The 17,770-nt window shown below is 37.1% G+C and overlaps 1 protein-coding gene across 5 annotated transcripts in view; it reads right to left on the bottom strand.

The window, feature by feature from the left end:
- Nucleotides 1–679: 679 nt before the first annotated feature.
- The window catches only part of ACSS3 (acyl-CoA synthetase short chain family member 3), a 74,657-nt gene continuing 57,566 nt past the window's right edge, over nucleotides 680–17,770 (bottom strand). For all 5 annotated transcript variants that reach the window (XM_039362927.1, XM_039362928.1, XM_039362929.1 and 2 more), the window contains 7 exons: nucleotides 13,351–13,446; nucleotides 11,637–11,700; nucleotides 9,319–9,400; nucleotides 8,562–8,684; nucleotides 3,683–3,782; nucleotides 3,372–3,547; nucleotides 680–1,443 (listed from right to left, as the gene is read on the bottom strand). In XM_039362927.1, the coding sequence (XP_039218861.1) occupies nucleotides 1,375–1,443; nucleotides 3,372–3,547; nucleotides 3,683–3,782; nucleotides 8,562–8,684; nucleotides 9,319–9,400; nucleotides 11,637–11,700; nucleotides 13,351–13,446 (710 nt within the window). In that variant the 3' untranslated portion in view covers nucleotides 680–1,374. The remainder of the gene's footprint in view (nucleotides 1,444–3,371; nucleotides 3,548–3,682; nucleotides 3,783–8,561; nucleotides 8,685–9,318; nucleotides 9,401–11,636; nucleotides 11,701–13,350; nucleotides 13,447–17,770) is intronic.

The raw sequence follows: 17,770 nt of genomic DNA, 5'->3' as shown, positions 1-17,770 counted from the left end.
TGACTCATTCATCTTGTTTCCCGTGTTCTTATCATAGCCTGTCCAAATGGCTGATGGATGTGTTCCGTGGCTGGAACGGTCTGCTTTGGTATGTCAAGGACTGTATGAGAGCAAGTCTATAAGCAGATCTATGCAATTATTCCCACATTGCACCACTCCTTTAGCCACATATTGAATTCTGCTATATGCTGGCCTTTTTCATTTTGCTCCTTATACATTGGTAAAACCTCTGGAAAAAGTAAGCTTACAGCCTATTCTGCTTAGTTCCTGCCCCAAGCTCTGGAAATCATTCTGCACAGAGAGTACATCTTTTTGGGGACAGATCATTAGTGCCAAAATGAACAATAGCCTCCACATCACAGTCCTTAGTGGCATTCTTGATTATTTTAGAAATACACTTCTTATCCCTACTGACAGTAGCACCTGGAAGACATCTGACCTCTTTCGAAACCTCTGTGTCCTTTCCTAAATTTACATCCCTTATAATTTAATCACCAACCAAAAGGTGGCTTCTCTTTTTCGATGCCTTTCTGTTCTTGGATGACTGATGTGTAATACCTGATTCGTATTTCTCCCTGTCAAAAACTAGTTCTTCATCTCGGACCACAATCCCCTGCTTATTTGAATTATCATCGCAAATACCTTTACCTGTCTCCCTTAATGTCCTTATTAAGGTCAGCAAGGGCACTGTACTTGTTGTGCAGGGACACAGCAAAAGCTTTGTGTTTATGGTTCACAGTTCTCACCCTGCCAGATCCCACACTGCCCTTCTCCTGCAGGATCTTTGTGGTAGAGGGGGCTGATAGTGCAGAGGCTCGATAGAGTAGAAGAGCTGAACTGGACACCTAATTTCTGCCTAAAGAGCACAGATTACAGACCATAGATAAATGTAGACTAGTGATTAACTCCATTAGCATCCATTTTCTTTACCTTATTACTCAAAATTTAAATCTGTATGTTACAACAACAAATTGTAGCTACCAATGTTGAGCTACTTAAAAAACTTCAGTGCAAGTATGGGTGTTTCAGACAAAGAAAACTTTAAGGCCTGAGATTAATTTTCATCCTGGCACTGAAAGAAACAAATATAATTTTAACAGAATTTAAATTATGTCATCTTTTGCACTGTACTTAAGAACAATGTGTGTATTACTAATATTTGCTCATACAGTTTTAATTACAATTAAAAAATTTAAAATCATCTAAATAGCTCATTGTAAAATTTACACCACCAACTGAATATTACTTGTTACTGTAATCTAAGATTCAGTAACACATTTACAGAAATAAAATCAACATTTTACTTGTATTTCTGGCGTAACAAATTGCAGTAAGTAATGCAGGTCTTCCTTACATTTTAGTGTTTGTTAAATGTTATTTTAATCTTTTTAACACTTCTTCTACATGTTTAAACGCAGCAGGATCCTCAATAGTTGGGGTTATCTGAAAAAAAAATGAAAAAAAAAAAACAAGAATCTTAATATGGCAAATTAAAATTGTGAAAATCATATATAAGACAGTATTTGCCCATGAAAAGACAATGCATCATAGGGCAACAATTAAAGGTATTTCAGATCAGCCAACTTACAGAATGTGACCAAAATCAGGACTCATGATTTCCAAGGGAATGAAATTTGGGAAAGTTGTGCAGTTTCTGTTATACTGGCGGTGGCTGCAATACCAAACTGCTGCTATAGTCATATGGTCTTTATTTACAATGTTCTGTGACAGTTTGCCAGACAGTCTTGCAATCCCTTGTTCCTTCCCGCATCCAGCAGAAGACACTTACCTGGCTGTTGCTGAGGGAAAGAAAGGGGAAAGGAACAGGGAGGAAAAAAAATCTGGGTACTCTTCCCAGCCCTCTTGCACACCTACAATACCTATATCCTCCCCAACCCACCTGTGCACCTTCCTTGATAACATGCAGTACCTCCTGTGCACTCGCATGTCCTCTTCCCAATGCACACTGCCCCTTGCACATCTTTCTTGACTCATGTGGCAGCTCTTATGTACCTCTAGGCACCCTTCCCAACCTCACAACACCATGCCCCATTGGCACAGCACTTCTCACATATCCCTGCAACTCCCATGCATTCTTCTTGCACTGCACTGCCCCACTACATGCCCAATCCAACCCACACGGCACTTCACATGCACCCCAGGCACTTTTTCCAACTTATACCACCGACTGCATGCCTTCCCTTTGTTGTTGTTGTTAATTGCGAAGTCGTGTCCAACCCATCGTGACCCATGGACAACGTTCCTCCAGGTCTTCCTGTCCTCTACCATCTTCTGGAGTCCATTTAAGTTCACACCTACTGCTTCAGTGACTCCATCCAGCCATCTCATTCTCTGTCGTCCCCTTCTTCTATTGCCCTCAATCTTTCCCAGCATTAGGCCCTTTTCCAGTGAGTCCTTACTTCTCATTAGGTGGCCAAAGTATTTGAATTTCAACTTCAGGATCTGGCCTCCTAAAGAGCAGTCGGGGTTGATCTCTTCTAGGACTGACCGGTTTGAACGCCTTGCAGTCCAAGGGACTCGCAGGAGTCTTCTCCAGCACCATAGTTCAAAGGCCTCAATTCTTTGGCGCTCAGCCTTTCTTATGGTCCAACTTTCACAGTCATACATTGCTACTGGGAAAATCATGGCCTGGACTATACGCACTTTTGTTGGCAGGGTGATGTCTCTGCTTTTTAGTATGCTGTCTAGATTTGCTATAGCTTTCCTCCCCAGGAGCAAGCATCTTTTAATTTCTTGGCTGCAGTCCCCATCTGAGGTGATCTTTGAGCCCAGAAAAATAAAATCTGTCACTACCTCCATTTCTTCCCCACCTATTTGCCAGGAAATGACCCATTCCCTGGTCATTTTCCATCTGGACTATTGCAATGCACTCTACATAGGGCTACCCTTGAAAAGTATCCAGAAGCTTCAGCTGGTACAAAATGCAGCCATAAAGGCAATCCTGGACATCCAAAGATTGGTGCATGTAACATTTCTGCTGTGTAAGCTGCATTGGGTGCCTATCTGTTTCTTTACCTTCCACAAAGCCATAAAAGCAGTTGAAAATGCAGTTGTGGGGCTGGTTGGCACTCTGAAAGCCCTCCCCCTCTTTTTAAATCAATTTTTAACATTCCTTGCCTCTTTTAAATTTTACCTACTGTTTTTTATGCTTTTAATATTTAATTGTACACTGCCCAGAGTCACTCTGTGAGGGACATGACAAATTAATAAATTGCTCCCTCTCCTTTTTGCCCACCAATGGTCAGTCTGTTTCTCTATTGTATTTGGGTAAGGAAATATCTCTGAAACAATGACATGGTGGGTCACAGGTTGTCTAGTACCTTACTATATTCTGTATTTATGGTAGTTACCTTGTATGGCTTCCCATTCACAAGAGAAGCAAGAGCTGATCGTGGTATCTTGCCAGAACGGGTTTTTGGTATTTGTTTCACAAATACTGCTTTCCGAAAAGCTGCCACAGGACCAATATCTTCTCTAACTCGTGTAACAATTTCTTCCAACAGTTGTTCCTCTTCAATATCAATTTCTAATAAGCATATAAGAGCACAAGATAAGTGGCTTTATTGGCTATCACAGCCAAATCAAGACAACAATCTCAAGCAAATCATTCACTTCAAAACTCTAAAGATAAATTCAGCTTTGTAAATGAACAAGTTCTCACCATTTCTCAGAACACACAATGCTAGAGGAACATGGCCCTTTAATTGATCCTCTTGACCAACAACTGCACAGTCTGCCACAGCCATATGGGAGAGAACAGCCTGAAGAGAGAAAAGAATAAAAATACTATATTAGACAAATATAAAACGGGCATGTCCATTACTTATCTGACAAGATGGGTCCAGAACAGCAGCCTATGGACAATAAGGTGGAGCTCTCCATTAATAGGCTTGTCCTCCTTCGCATACAAAACCCTAAAAATCTGCTCTATACAGTTTTGAGATTTCTCAGAAACATGGGATAAGTAGCCTAGGATGAGGCACAAGGATTAGGCTACTACTAAATGTTCTTTTCACCAGCAGGAGTATTCTGAGCAGAAATTTGCTCGGGAATTCATTTAAAATAGAACAAACATCCAAGGTCCATCTCAGAGAATGTGGAAATCTAGATATCATGGTCCATTTGATAATCTGTACCAATAAAAACTTATTTGCATATTATATGGTGGCTCTTTCAAACATTAACGGGGACTTCATAATATATAGTCTGAAAAACTCTATGCTTCCCAGCCATGTTTGACTGAGATCATATATGATTATAAATGAATTTGTAGTGGGATAATTTATGTGGTGGTTGGCTCTGATATGTAGAAAAAGGAATGTGCAGGAGTCACAATATATGAGTAGACTGCTCATTTCCTCTTGGACCTCCATACTAAAATAGATTCCTAAATTCTGAGAGTAGCATGGAAAACCCATAAAATGTAACTTTTCACTAAACAGCAAGGAGTAACTTTCCAAGCATTTGTGTGGGAAGAAGCCTATCTAATTTCAATGAAATAAATACATGGTTTTGAATTAGATCATGCTCCAAATTTCAAAAGGATATTTCAGTTTGAAGCTTTGATCAAATCACTTTAACAAATCAGATTCACAAATTAAAACAGAGACCTGCTTTAATCCATTTCAGTTGCTAAGCAAAGCAGCTGTTAAGTGAATTTTGCCCCATTTTAGGAAATATTTTGCACAGTTGTTAAACAAATCACTACATTTGTTAAGTAAATCATGTGGTCATTAAGTGAATCTGGCTTTTCCCGATTGATTGCTTGTTAGAAGCTAACTGGGAAGGTTACCAATGGTGATCACATGACCCTAGGACAGCTAGCTATCATAAATACATTCCAGTTGCCATGTGCCCAAATTTTGATCATGTGACCATGGGAATACTGCAAGGTAAGTGTGAAAATTGGTCGTAAGTTATTTTTTTCAGTGTTGTTGTAAGTTCAAATGCTATACTAAATGAATGGTTGTAAGTTGAGGACTATCTTTAATAAACATTTTATAAGTTCTATATATGATACACTGCCTCTGGAGTTGCTACAGAAAATATATGATGCAATATCAGTTCTATAGAAAGAGAATGCAAGGGACTGAGTTATGTAACCAATCAGTTTTCTAACAGAGCTCCTTGGGTGGCAAAACTTAATGAGTTTCTTTGATTTTCCCAATTCTCAGCTTCTTAATGTGCTAAGCAAGGCCACAAACATTAATTTAGTTCTTTCTTGTGTTAACGGAATGATAAGACTTCTGTGCCCTGTCCTGCCAATACAACTTGCAATGAAAGCTGCAACCAAGTCCCGTTCAGGAAATGCCAAACCTTGCCAATGTGTCCTGCCCAACTTACCACCATGCTGAGGAGATCACCTGGCATGAGTTTATTTTAAAATAGTTTTAAACCTTAAATGTTTTTTAAAATATTTTTTATTTAGACTAGAACAATTTCTAAATTAATTCACTGAGTCTCTATAGATTCTGCTCAATGATGGCTATTGTATTGGCCTTTCCTCACGTTTACTGGTTCATTTTTAAAATGATGTGGAGAAATATTTCATACAAATATTTACAAAATCCAGTAAAACTTTGCAGATTAATATCCTTCACAGAGGTTAGATTTGCTATTCTCATCCCATTCTGCCTGCCTCTAACGGAGTGCCGCAGGAATTTTAATACTTCCTCATTCCATGGATCAAATTTTCCTATATCAAATTGTGAAACGGTTTGCATGAATTCATGCTTTTTTTCCTTGATTTATCTTGAATTCAAATCAAATCATGCCTTTGGCCTTGCTGAGGCTTGAGCTTCAGCTTCTGTGTACAAGTCAAGGTTGGCTGTTTGCAGCATTTCTCCTTGATTGGCTGGTTGGGGTGCCTCATCTAGGCTGGTTGGTTGAATCCCTTCTGCTAGACGAGTGGGACACTCTGCCATGGCTAGGGTAGGTTCAGTGTTCTTCTCAGCTATTTTGAAGCGAATTTGAAGAACTTCTCTCTTTGACCACTAGGGGTCGCTACTTGCAGATCAGCTTCAGAGGTGCTGTCTGTGGGTGGAGGCGCCACTGGGTGCATTCTCCTGCGTTTGTGGGTACTTCAGCGCAATTCACCCCTTCACCACTAGGGGTCACTTGCTGCGGGTCGGCTACCAGGGTGCTCTTCCTTCAAGGTTCACCCTTTGTCCACTAGAGGGCTGGCTTTGGGCATGATTAAAGGCTTGCGTGTAGTTCCTCCTTTAACCCCAAGGGCATCTGAAGAAAGGCCAGCCAAAATTCCTCTTATTACCACGTTACTGCTAGTAGCCACTGAGAGAATGTAGAGCTACAAAACTCCCACCTGGCCATTAAGTTGCAGGCTGGAACCCCTTGGTCATCAGCTTGTGATAATAAGTAAGGACAATTGGCTCTGCTTGTTCTTCTCCTTAATTTCCCTCAAACTGGAACAACTTGGTCGTCAGCTTGAGTGAGTGAATACTTTAGCGAAGTTTACTCTGTGCCCTCTAGGGGGTTTTGGTAGCTTGGGATAAAGTTAAGTAACTTGCTCTTTAATTATCAGATTTACTCTGCGTAATTAGTGAAGCATGCAGTGCTTCACTTCTTTCCCTCTATGGGGTTCTCTTAGCTTGGCTTGTTATGAGCCTGCTATGTGCTGAATTAATCGTCAGTTGTTGTAGTCCAGCATGTAGATGCTTCTTGCAAGAAGCAAGAAATCGCATAAGGGTGTCATGTATAAATTGACCACCAGGGGGTGCTACTGCAATGCTATTGGGGTTGGTTCTGCCTCTGAAACCAGATGCCTTCTTATTCCATTGACATTGGTTGAAATTCCAAGCATTCCTAAGGGAGGGGGGAGTTTAGCTTCTTTTACCAGTGCTCTGGCTGGGTGGTTAATTGCCTTAATTGCTTTCCTTAGTGACAAGGAATTTGGCCTGGTTGCTAAGGCGACAAATGTTTTTATTGCTTGTGTTGGGGCCAGAAAAGAGGGGGGAATCACCCTTTCTGAACATCAAACAAAGCCAACAGAAATTTGCCAAAGTTAGCAAGAAATCCTTTCCATGTCAGTTTCATGCATTCCCAGACATTCCAAACAAAGTTGAATTCACAGACAATCCTTTGAAACCATCCCCTCATTGCCTCAAGACGAATTGCCAGCAAAGGAAAGGGAGAAGGGGGGTTGCTGCTCACAATTCCTTTGATCCTTTCAAATGTGAAAAGCCACAGAAAGAGTAGAGCTATAGAAATACACAACTGCTTTCTTCTCTTGAACGGAGATACATGCAAACGACATTAACAACTGTTTTGAAAGTGGCTAAAGAAGGCTAAACTTTTCCTGAGATAGACAGCACAATATCTCTTTGACTTAAACGTTGGCTTGTAAACAGATCCTAAGACAATTTAGCAGAAGCATCCAAACAAAACACAAAGCACTTTATAACTTTTACTTTTCTTTAAAACGTTGGCTAGCATGCAGAGTTTGACTAGTAATGAATCCTTGCCAGCAGATGCTCGTCTATACAGATAAACTTTGTCATGCAGTGGCTACTTGCAGAGTTAACAGCGAATTAACAAAACAATGCATCTGAATTACACCTTTTTGAACCGCTGTCTGCCAAACAAACACACTGACTTTACTTTGCAGGCGTTTAGTGGGAGACTGGCCCCATCAAATTACTGTTTGCCTTTATAAAGCTGATATGAGTTCTGAGCATTCTTTTACTATTCTGACTCTGAGTTAAAAATGCCTTCTTTTAAATCAAGTCAGATAGATAACTCAATAGAAATGATTTCATAACAAAAAATATATTTCAATCAGAAAGATTACTTGCATTCATGCTATGGTTGTTACTTCTGGAAAATACATCTTTTGTCCATTCCTATAGGTAAAAGAATGATGCTCTCTTCCATACCATCTTTATAACGGCGCAGGCTCATCGTGGTGACATCTGATGGCCCATGCTTCTTTCAAAGACATTCCAATCTGGCTTGTGTCCAGGAAGTCTCCCAATGCCCTTTAGAAACTCCTCCCACTGACCCATCAACAAACCCAGCATTTAACCCAATAACTGCCAGATATTCTAACATAGTGATACATGCTCATTAGTTAGGGTTACACAGAGCTATACGAAGTTACATAGAGCTATACGGTCCAGAACAGATATGCTTCACTAAACCCTCACGAGGCTGAACAATGCATCCTCTCTACCCTGTCTTAAAAACAGTTATTTCTTTTTCCTGCATTCCAATCAATGCTGTCAGGGAGCCACCATTTATTTTTTCTTCAGTGTCTCGGATAAAGCATTAGTCTAGAATATTGTCAGAAGTTAATATGATGGCTTTCAGTGAGTATATAAGAGGAACAGTCTAGTAATGATAAGAGCACTGCTCCCATTTACTGCTCCTGTTGCTCCACTTATTCATTAAGTCTTCATGGAGAAAACTTTGCTAAAAAAAGAGACTCACCAGAAAAAAATAATTTTGAGACAGACCCCCCCCCCTCTCCTCTTTTTGTGCATTTGAGACTGAGGTACCATTTTTCCTGGTTGTTTTATCTTTACCTCTTCAATTGCACCTGCTGAAATTCTATGGCCTGCAACATTTATCACATCATCCACACGAGACATGACATATAGATAGCCTTCTTCATCCATATAACCTGCATCCATAGTATCGTAATATCCCTAAGAAGAAAAGTAGATAAATGAAAAATGCTTCAGAATATTAGACACAACAATATTACATTTTTGCTCCTAAATCAATGCATTACCAAATAAGTACCTCATTTGATCCCTGGCATTTTTTCTAAGTTTCAGTCTATACTTCATGGTTCTGTTCATGGAGGTTGACAGGTTGACACATCATTAAAGTGCTTTCTATGTAAATTCAATATGAAACATACAAAAGCATTTACCATGAGTGCTGTTCATCTTCTATGTGATCCCGTCTGATAAAGATTTTTGGAAGAGAAAGAAAAATATACAGATTTGGCATAACTGAAGCTTTTGCTATCCTAAATATACCACATGTGTGTATATGTGTCTGCATGCATGTGTGAGCTCACAGGAATTTTTTTTACCATGTAAAATATTTTAATATAAAATGATATATTTTAACTAAAATTAAACCAGTCAGCAAGTTTAAAGACTGAAAATTAAACATTTCCATAAAGCTAAGAAAAGCTTTCAGGATTCAAAAGCCAAATGGGAAATAAGTAAAAGGAAAGTGAGGATAGCCATTGATCAAAATTAAAGGAAAAATATAGAGCATTTCACATTTTAAATAATGTATACTATTATATATTTAATCTCTTCTTACCGGAAATTTTTGGAAATATAATTCTTTATAAAGCTCTTCATTTTTCCAAAGACCTAAAAAGGCTCCTGGTGGCAAAGGCAACCTATTGTATATTTAAAAAATGGGAGGGATATAAATGCAGAATACAATAATACAGAAAACTAAAAAATAATGAAATATATTCTTCTAAATTCAGAATACTTTTAAATGCAGGGCTAGAAAAGTTACTTTTTCCTTAACTTTGAGCACAGGAACTTCCAGCTATCAACTCTAGTTTTCCTCTACCAGACCACTGTCAAATTGATTTCTCCCTCCTATGCAAGTCTAGGGCAACCACAACAGTCTTATGCTTAAGACACAGTATTTACCTTTAGTCATATCACACAAACAATTATTCCTTATAGAGTGGCTAATAGAAGAGAAGCAAGCCAAACATGATTAATAGCAGTGATTTTCATTCTCACACATTGTCAAGAATTGTTATCATTTAGAATACATAAATTTAATTTATAGCTAAAATACCATAGTTACAATACCCTCAAATGTATTACAAGAAGAAACTCATGTGAAATTTTCTAAAGAATTCAATATTCCTCAAGAGTTTTCCACAACATTAGTAGTGTTATGATTTCATAATTTATTGTTAAAAATAAGTCTCTCAAAAAACCCCTTTCAAGAAACAATAAAAGTATATTTTCAATGGTGTTGCAAGTATAGAAGGTTGGATGGAAAGAAGTAAAATAAACAAAGCAGGCATTTATTTCCACCTTTATGCCCCCCAAAAGAATGACATTTGAGTTCATAGTACAATCTATATTAAAATTTAAATCATCCATCCAGGAAGACCTTCCACACAAGATCTTATAACACAAAATAGCAACAGGAAGCGATTCATAATTTAAATATCCGAGAGCAAATGCTGCACACTGTGAAGTGTTATGCAAGTAAATCAACCTAATTTTATAACATTTGGGCCATGAGCCATGGATTCTAATAGAAACAAGCCTGTGGTTAAAAAGAGTCACTAAGCTTTTGTTGGCCAAACTGCTGACGTTGTCAGAGTTGGAGTAAAAGGAGATCTGGGAGCCAACTCATATAACCTCCTGCCTCTGCGCCTGGCTCCTTTAGTGTGTCATCGGCCTGCTGATTGTACTCATCCTTTCAGCGCTCAGTTGTTCCGCATCTGGCAACCTGTCCTTGGCCCCACTGGTTGTTCTACGATCCTCAAGTGCTCTTCTGGCGCATGTGCAAGCACCTGGAGGGTGTCTGTCAACACGTCCCTGCGCCTGGTCTCCCTCCCCTCCCATTCTGGGGGGATCTTGAGTGTTGTATCTCACGCTATGATCCAGGCCCACTGTCGGGCTATTATCCTTCCCCACCCACAAGGCCATTGTCATCCCGACCGTAATTCCCCCCCCCCAGTCCTGCAAAGAGCGGCTGTTCTGGCATTTCTGCTCTCCGTCTTCCCCCTCCCTCCCTCCCTATATATATGTGGTGTGTGTGTGTGTGTGTCTGTGTCTGTGTCTGTGTCTGTATGTGTCTCTCTGTATGTGTGTCTCTGTGTTAAATGAATTCTACCTGATGACTTGCAACAAATGTGCTTAGGCAATAATAAAGGGAAAATGTAAGAATTTGTGATGGTGTTTTACGGTATCTGGAATTGGCATACAACATCTGCTAAAACTCATAAAGTTTCTCAGTAAAGTTTCCATCAAAATGATGCCTCTTATTCTATCTTGAGACTATTCACCAAATATTTATAGCTCATGGTTGTTAATCCTTTTTGAGGCATTTAATAAATGAATTGGCTTGTTGGTTTGATTATTGAGCTAGATTATATATAATGTACAGCACATAGAAAGCAGTAAGCCCTATAGACTATATTGTAGGCCAGAATATGTTCCTGTTTATTTAATACATAAATAAACAGGAACATATTCTGGCCTACAATATTTAGAAGTAATGCAACAAAATATTCTATGTGCTAGCTTCAAGTGTCCATCTTTAAATCAACATGATAACCTAGATTTTATGATCAAAAGCTATCTTTACCTGAAGTAATTACCTTTTTCAGAATACAGTTCTATCTTTCAGTACATGAACCTATGTTTTCTATTTCAATTAGGTTTTTTCCTTAAATGGAGATTGTCTTTCAAGTATTTTCTTGGCAAACAGATATTGCAGCAGATCAATATTACAATATCCTATCAGTAGACTTGGGTCTCCCATAATAACAATATAAATTATTCTTCAATTGTCCATTTTGAATATGTTCTCATTCCCTCATCTCTATTTACTTTGCTCAGTTGTAAATGTTTTGGAAGTCATAAATTGCTTACTTCACCACTATGTTTCCTAGAGTCTTCACTTTTACAGGCTGCTTGTTGTCATCCAGAATCACAACTAAAACAAAAAAGCATCACAAGTCATAAAAACAAGAATAATAGTTTCAATTTTAATTAAAATAGAAGTATTTCAGGGTTAACCAACTTCAGAAAGTTAAATAGAATGAAAATTGCTGTTGTTTTCAAAATTTACAGTCTTGAGAACAATGAAAGATGAGGAAGTAGAAGCCGATATCTATTTCTAGGCTAATAAACATGGGTCATTTGCCATAGTTATCTGAATTTCTTTTTGCTTCATCATTACCAGGCATCTTATCAAAATAGGAAAAGAGAATATAAAAAATTTAAAAGCATTTCCTTCCATGCATCCTTTATATAAAGAATAATCAGCTATGTTTGAGTTAATTAAACTACATTTCATAATTTCATTTTACAATTTTAGCTTTAATTATATTTTAAGAAAAAACACCCCTTGCTGTTCAAAGTTAAATCAGAACATTATGAAAACTGTGTTACTTCTTTAATTTTGATTGCATGTTCTATTTTTTCTTCACTTGTTATTCAAATTAGAAACAGCTATTGCCTTTTTAGGTCTGGTTCATAAAAGTCTCCCTGATAAGGTAGTTGAACTCTAGATAATTTCAATAAAGATTTTCTGAATCGTGAAACATATTTATGGAGGTTACCAAATCGATACATTCTGAATATGCAAATACGAAGCTCAAAAGCTCCTCAATTTAAGATTTCTTTCATATGTTAGTGCAGATACTATAATATAAATACAAAAATGCAACAGTATAAAATATCTTCTTCAGAATATGTCAGGAACACCCATGGAATGTAGGGCAGTTGCCATGATTTCATTATAACCTACAAAATTCATTCTCCCATACAGATCTTCAAGAAGTATCTGCAGTTCTGGCCAAATTTACTATGAGAGATATATTTCTTGGCCCACAAGCAATTTAATCTCTGTGAGGCAGTTTGTATTAAGTTAATTTTTTGACTTTTATTGATTCTGCCCCATATAATTCAATATATAAGTGATTCTCCTGGGCATTTGTTCTACAGAACAGAAAGCCCCATGTGACAACCTATATGGGTTGGGATATTCTAAAGCAGAGGTGTCCAAACTTGGCAACTTTTAAGACTTGTAGACATCAACATGGCTGGTGGGAGAACTCTGGGAGTTGAAGTCCACAAGTCTTAAACGTTGCCAGGATTGGACACCCTGCTCTAAAGAATCCAAGCAAGAAATGAAGCAATAACAGTCCACATTAAATTATGTTGTGCCTTGATGTCAGAGTGAAAACACTTATTGCAGCTTTAGAAAACAATTGATCCATGGTACAATTTCAAAAATATATCACATAAAGATATCTTTTGCAGGGTTTCTTTCATCTTGGAGATAACAGGAATTTTGAAGCAGTTAAAAAAAGATCAAAGTTGTGTTGGTTCTAAACTGTCAAAACATCAACACTTAAGCTTTAAAGATTGTTTACCTGTTCCTTTTTGTCGGGAAAAGCATAGTTAAAAAGATCTCTCTCTCTCTCTCTCTCTCTCTCTCTCTCTCTCTCTCTCTCTCTCTCTCTCTCTCTCTCTCTCTCTCTCTCTCTCTCACACACACACACACACACACACACACACACACACACACACACACGTAGACACAGAGTGTATTTTAATAGCATCTACTTTTCAACTTTACCATTGTATCCTGGTACCAACTTTCCAGTCTGTCCTGCAGGAGGAGTTAGAGAGTTTCCTAAGCCAATACAAGAAGCTGTTATTGGAGAGCCTGTTTCTGTAACAAAAAAAGAAAAATGTTTTTTTTTTAAATGTAATGTTAAATTAGAAGTTATTTTCATGTGTAAATTAATTGGTTTTGAAGTTCACATTAAACACAACTTTTTTTTAGAATTTCAACAGTCAAAGACATTTTCCTTCATTATTCAAAACTGCTTATAAGTCCTTTTTATGGCTTATCAGAAAATCCTTCTTTAAATGTCCCTATTTGTAAAGAAAAAGACTCAGGCATGTCTTGAGCAGAGATTTGAAGCTGCTGCAGAGCTGCTTGTCACAGCTTGAGACAGCTTGAGAGTTTCTGTATGTTTATTGGTTTTTATATACTTTTTACATACATAGGCTTTTACCATTAAATGCTGACATTTTACATTCATAAGTTTAACCATTAGATGCTGACATAAAGTTTCTTCAGTGGAAAATTCCTTCATATAAGCAACTATTTTCTAGTAACATATTACCTGATCAGAGACCAGGTAAAAACAAATACAGATAGATCAAAAGGTGAAAGAACTAACAAAGGCAGGAAGAGATAGGAAGTAACTTAAGCATATTATCTATTTAGGTAGGTGAGATATTAAGTCAAAAGGGGATGACCGTCTGGCTGCTTCATTAGGACAAAGGGTATCAAGAGGTTATGAGGTTTGTGGGGGGAAAAACATGGCAGTTTGCTACGCGTGCAATTTCCCCCACACCTAGTATGGTTGGTTAATGGGTTCATCTGTCATTTATCCAAAGAAAAACCACTTTTCCCAATCTTGGGTAATTTTTTTCAGGTTCTGGAAGCACTGACCTAAGGAAACTAATAAGCACACTTGTTAATGGGTTGAACTGGTGCCAAAGAAACTCTGGTAGAAGTCCTTACTAGAGCATTGAGCTCATTAGGTGATGTGGAGCCAGTTACTCAACCTAACTTATCTGAGAATATAATGAACTAAAGAACATTCAGTCCAGTCCCTTACATGACACTTCTGCTAATGTTAGAATATGTATAGAAAGTATGCAAATCCTGTTAACAAATTAACCTAACTTTTAAAGATGACTTCATCATAACCACAAAAAAGGTCTTCAGACACCGCTGGCTCAATGGCCTTGAAACAGACATGAGCACTGCCCCAATACTCAGCAACACTAACAAAGTAAAGTCCACATGGACTCCTTTACCTTTTTTTTATAACCTATAGAAGACAGAAGTCAGGAACAGGGGCACACTAACACAATTTCATAACTGTCTACTATTCTTAAAAGATATATCAGCATGACCATGTATATTGCCAAGGCCATTTGGCAAGTTTTTCTAATCTGGTAGAGAAGTAATTTTTTCATCTTCTCCTAAAACAAACCTAGCTATTTCCATGATGAGTGATGTCAGTGCATTGAATGTGCCTTGCTCTACTAGTTGCTTTTGATTGTAGCAGGTGAACCTGTTAATACCATAACTAACTTTTCTACAAGGCCTTTTTGCTTTCCCATACTGGACTGACATAATACCAAAAGGAAAAGAAGCACCGATGTAACTAGAGAAAATTATAGCTGGAGCATTCTGAGTGCTTCCTCCAGCAATCTTGGTATTGCTATTACTAGAAAAGTAGGTCAAGGATTCTCCAAATACTTAGAGAGCTCTGCTGTACCTACATCAGACATGTCAAACTCGAGATATCACATGATGTCGCGCAACATATCGGGACAGTTTTGCCATTGCTGGCAATGGGGTGGGTACTTCTGGATGACGCATCCAGCCTGCGGGCTGGCAGTTTGACACCCATGACCTACACTTTTAACAGCAGCATTAAGACTACCAAAGAAATTAGATCTGGACCTCCCTAAAGCAAAGTAACTAAACTAACTAATTAATTAACTAACTAAACTCACTACTCCAGCTGTCAAAATTTGGCTGTCTTTTACCATCAGTCCATGTTAATGGCAGTAACTGATTTTTTTACTTCCATTTGGGAAACAAACCAGTGGCTGAACTTTAATCTGCCCTGCAGTAAGCTTCACAATTATTCACTGGCCTTGTTACCAAAGCAGAGTAAAGACCAGAAGTATAGAAAGAGCACATTTAAGTTGACATGTCCTGCAGCAACCCTTTTTAAATCAGCTGTCTGGCTGTAGGGCAAACAAACACAAAACAAGCCATAAGTTAAGTTTATAAAAAGATAAAATCTAATCAGAAGCAAACAGATCCAGGTTAGTCCTCAGTTTCAGAAAAAAAGAGAAAAATAAAGCATAATGAAAATCATTCTATTGGACTACAGCTGAGGAGATAAATCCAGATTTAGACTGTAGCACATGAGCTACGAAGCAGGGATGCTCAACATCTTCCCAAAATTTTGGGTGCAATTTTGAAACATGAACACTGAAGATAATCTGAGAGTTTACAAATGGAACATTCTGGACTTAAACTGCCATGTCACGGTAATTAAAATATGAATTACTGGATACATAACTGGATACAGTTGAATGCATTATAGTATAAGACAATTATAGTCAAGAAAAAAATTCAAATATTCAAAAACAACCACACTAATTATATAGTACCTATTATTATGACTCTGCCATAGATAAACCAAGCATATATTTAATTTTTCAGTTAATTAAATTACATTTGCACTTTACAATGTTGAACTTTGGCTCATTTGCATATTTTTCATATATTATCAAGCTTTAACAAAGCACAACAGAAGACAGTTACAAAAAATAAGAAGACTTAATTATAGATAAAATAAATTTTAATGGTAAATTGGTATTCCAGAAGGAAATGATTAAGAAATCTTTTTTAGATTATTATAAGAAATTATATATGGGCAGGAAAGTACAGGTTTCAGATAAATATTTACAAGATGCTCATTTTCCTAAATTAACAGAAGATCAGAAACAAGAAATTAATGGATTGATTACTATAGAGGAAATGATGATAGCAATTAAAGAATTAAAGTTAGGAAAAGCACCTGGTACTGATGGATTGACATCAATTTATTATAAGACTTTGATAGATGAGTTGATAGAACCTTTAAGGGAACTTTTTAATAATATATTACAGGGTTTAGAGACCCCCTTGTCTTGGGGTAGAGCTTTTATATCTTTGATTCCAAAAGAAGACCAAGATCTTACTCTACCAAAGAATTATAGACCTATATCTCGTTTGAATGTAGATTATAAGATTTTTTCGAAAATTTTAGCTAATAGATTTATGATTGTGTTGAATCAACTAGTACATATGGATCAAACTGGCTTTATAACTGGAAGGTATATGAAAAATAATGTTAACAAATTATTAACTTAATAGAATATTTGGATAAGAGCAACCAAATCTCTGCAGGTTTGATATTTTTAGATGCTGAAAAAGCTTTTGATTAATTAAATTGGCAATTTATGTTAAGATTGGTTGAGGAAATGAACTTTGGAGATAAAATTTTACAGGCTCTCCGAGCCATTTATCAAAAACAAACGGCACAACTTATAGTTAATGGAGGTTTATCAGAGGTATTCTCAATTGAAAAGGGGACCAGACAGGGTTGTCCATTGTCCCCATTGCTGTTTGTTTTAACTTTGGAAATTTTATTGATCAAAATTCGGGAATCATCGAAAATAAAAGGAATAGAAATTAATAAAAAAGAATATAAACTAAGGGCCTTTGCAGATGATCTGGTTGTTACTTTATCTCAACCAATTCATTCCATAACGGAGTTGTTACCATTGATAAATCAGTATGGACAAGTTTCAGGTTTTAAAATTAATAATAATAAGACTAAAATATTGCCTAAGAACATGACCAACTTGGATAAGGAGACCTTGATTAGATTGACAGGTTTTGAGGTCGTTAATAAGGTAAAATATTTGGGTGTTATTTTATCTGCTTCCAATGCAAAACTGTATAAAAATAATTATGAAACGCTGTGGGTTAGAATACAAAAGGATTTGGACAATTGGAAAAAGCTGCAATTGTCCCTTTTGGGGAGAATAGCAGCGATTAAAATGAATGTTCTGCCAAAATTTCTTTTTTTATTTCAAATGATACCTATTTTAAAGAAATAAGCAAATTTAGATGAGTGGCAGAAAGGTATCAATAAATTTATCTGGGAAAAAACCAAGAGTAAAACTTAAAATTTTACAAGATATACGAGAGAGAGGTGGACTAAAGATACAGAATTTGAAATTGTATTATGATGCTGTGGTCTTAACATCAATCAGTGATTGGGTTAATCTAACAAATGTAGATATACTCCTTTTGGAGGGATGGGATTTACTTTTTGGATGGCATGCCTATTTAATTTATAATAAAAAGGTTGATAGGGTTTTTAGATCTCATATCTTAAGAATTT

Source organism: Crotalus tigris, unplaced genomic scaffold (genome assembly GCF_016545835.1).
Source record: "Crotalus tigris isolate CLP2741 ecotype Arizona unplaced genomic scaffold, ASM1654583v1 scf7180000019496.3020429, whole genome shotgun sequence".
Classification (NCBI taxonomy): domain Eukaryota; kingdom Metazoa; phylum Chordata; class Lepidosauria; order Squamata; family Viperidae; genus Crotalus; species Crotalus tigris.
Note: the sequence above shows the minus strand (reverse complement) of the source record. Positions and strands in the feature narration are given on the sequence as shown.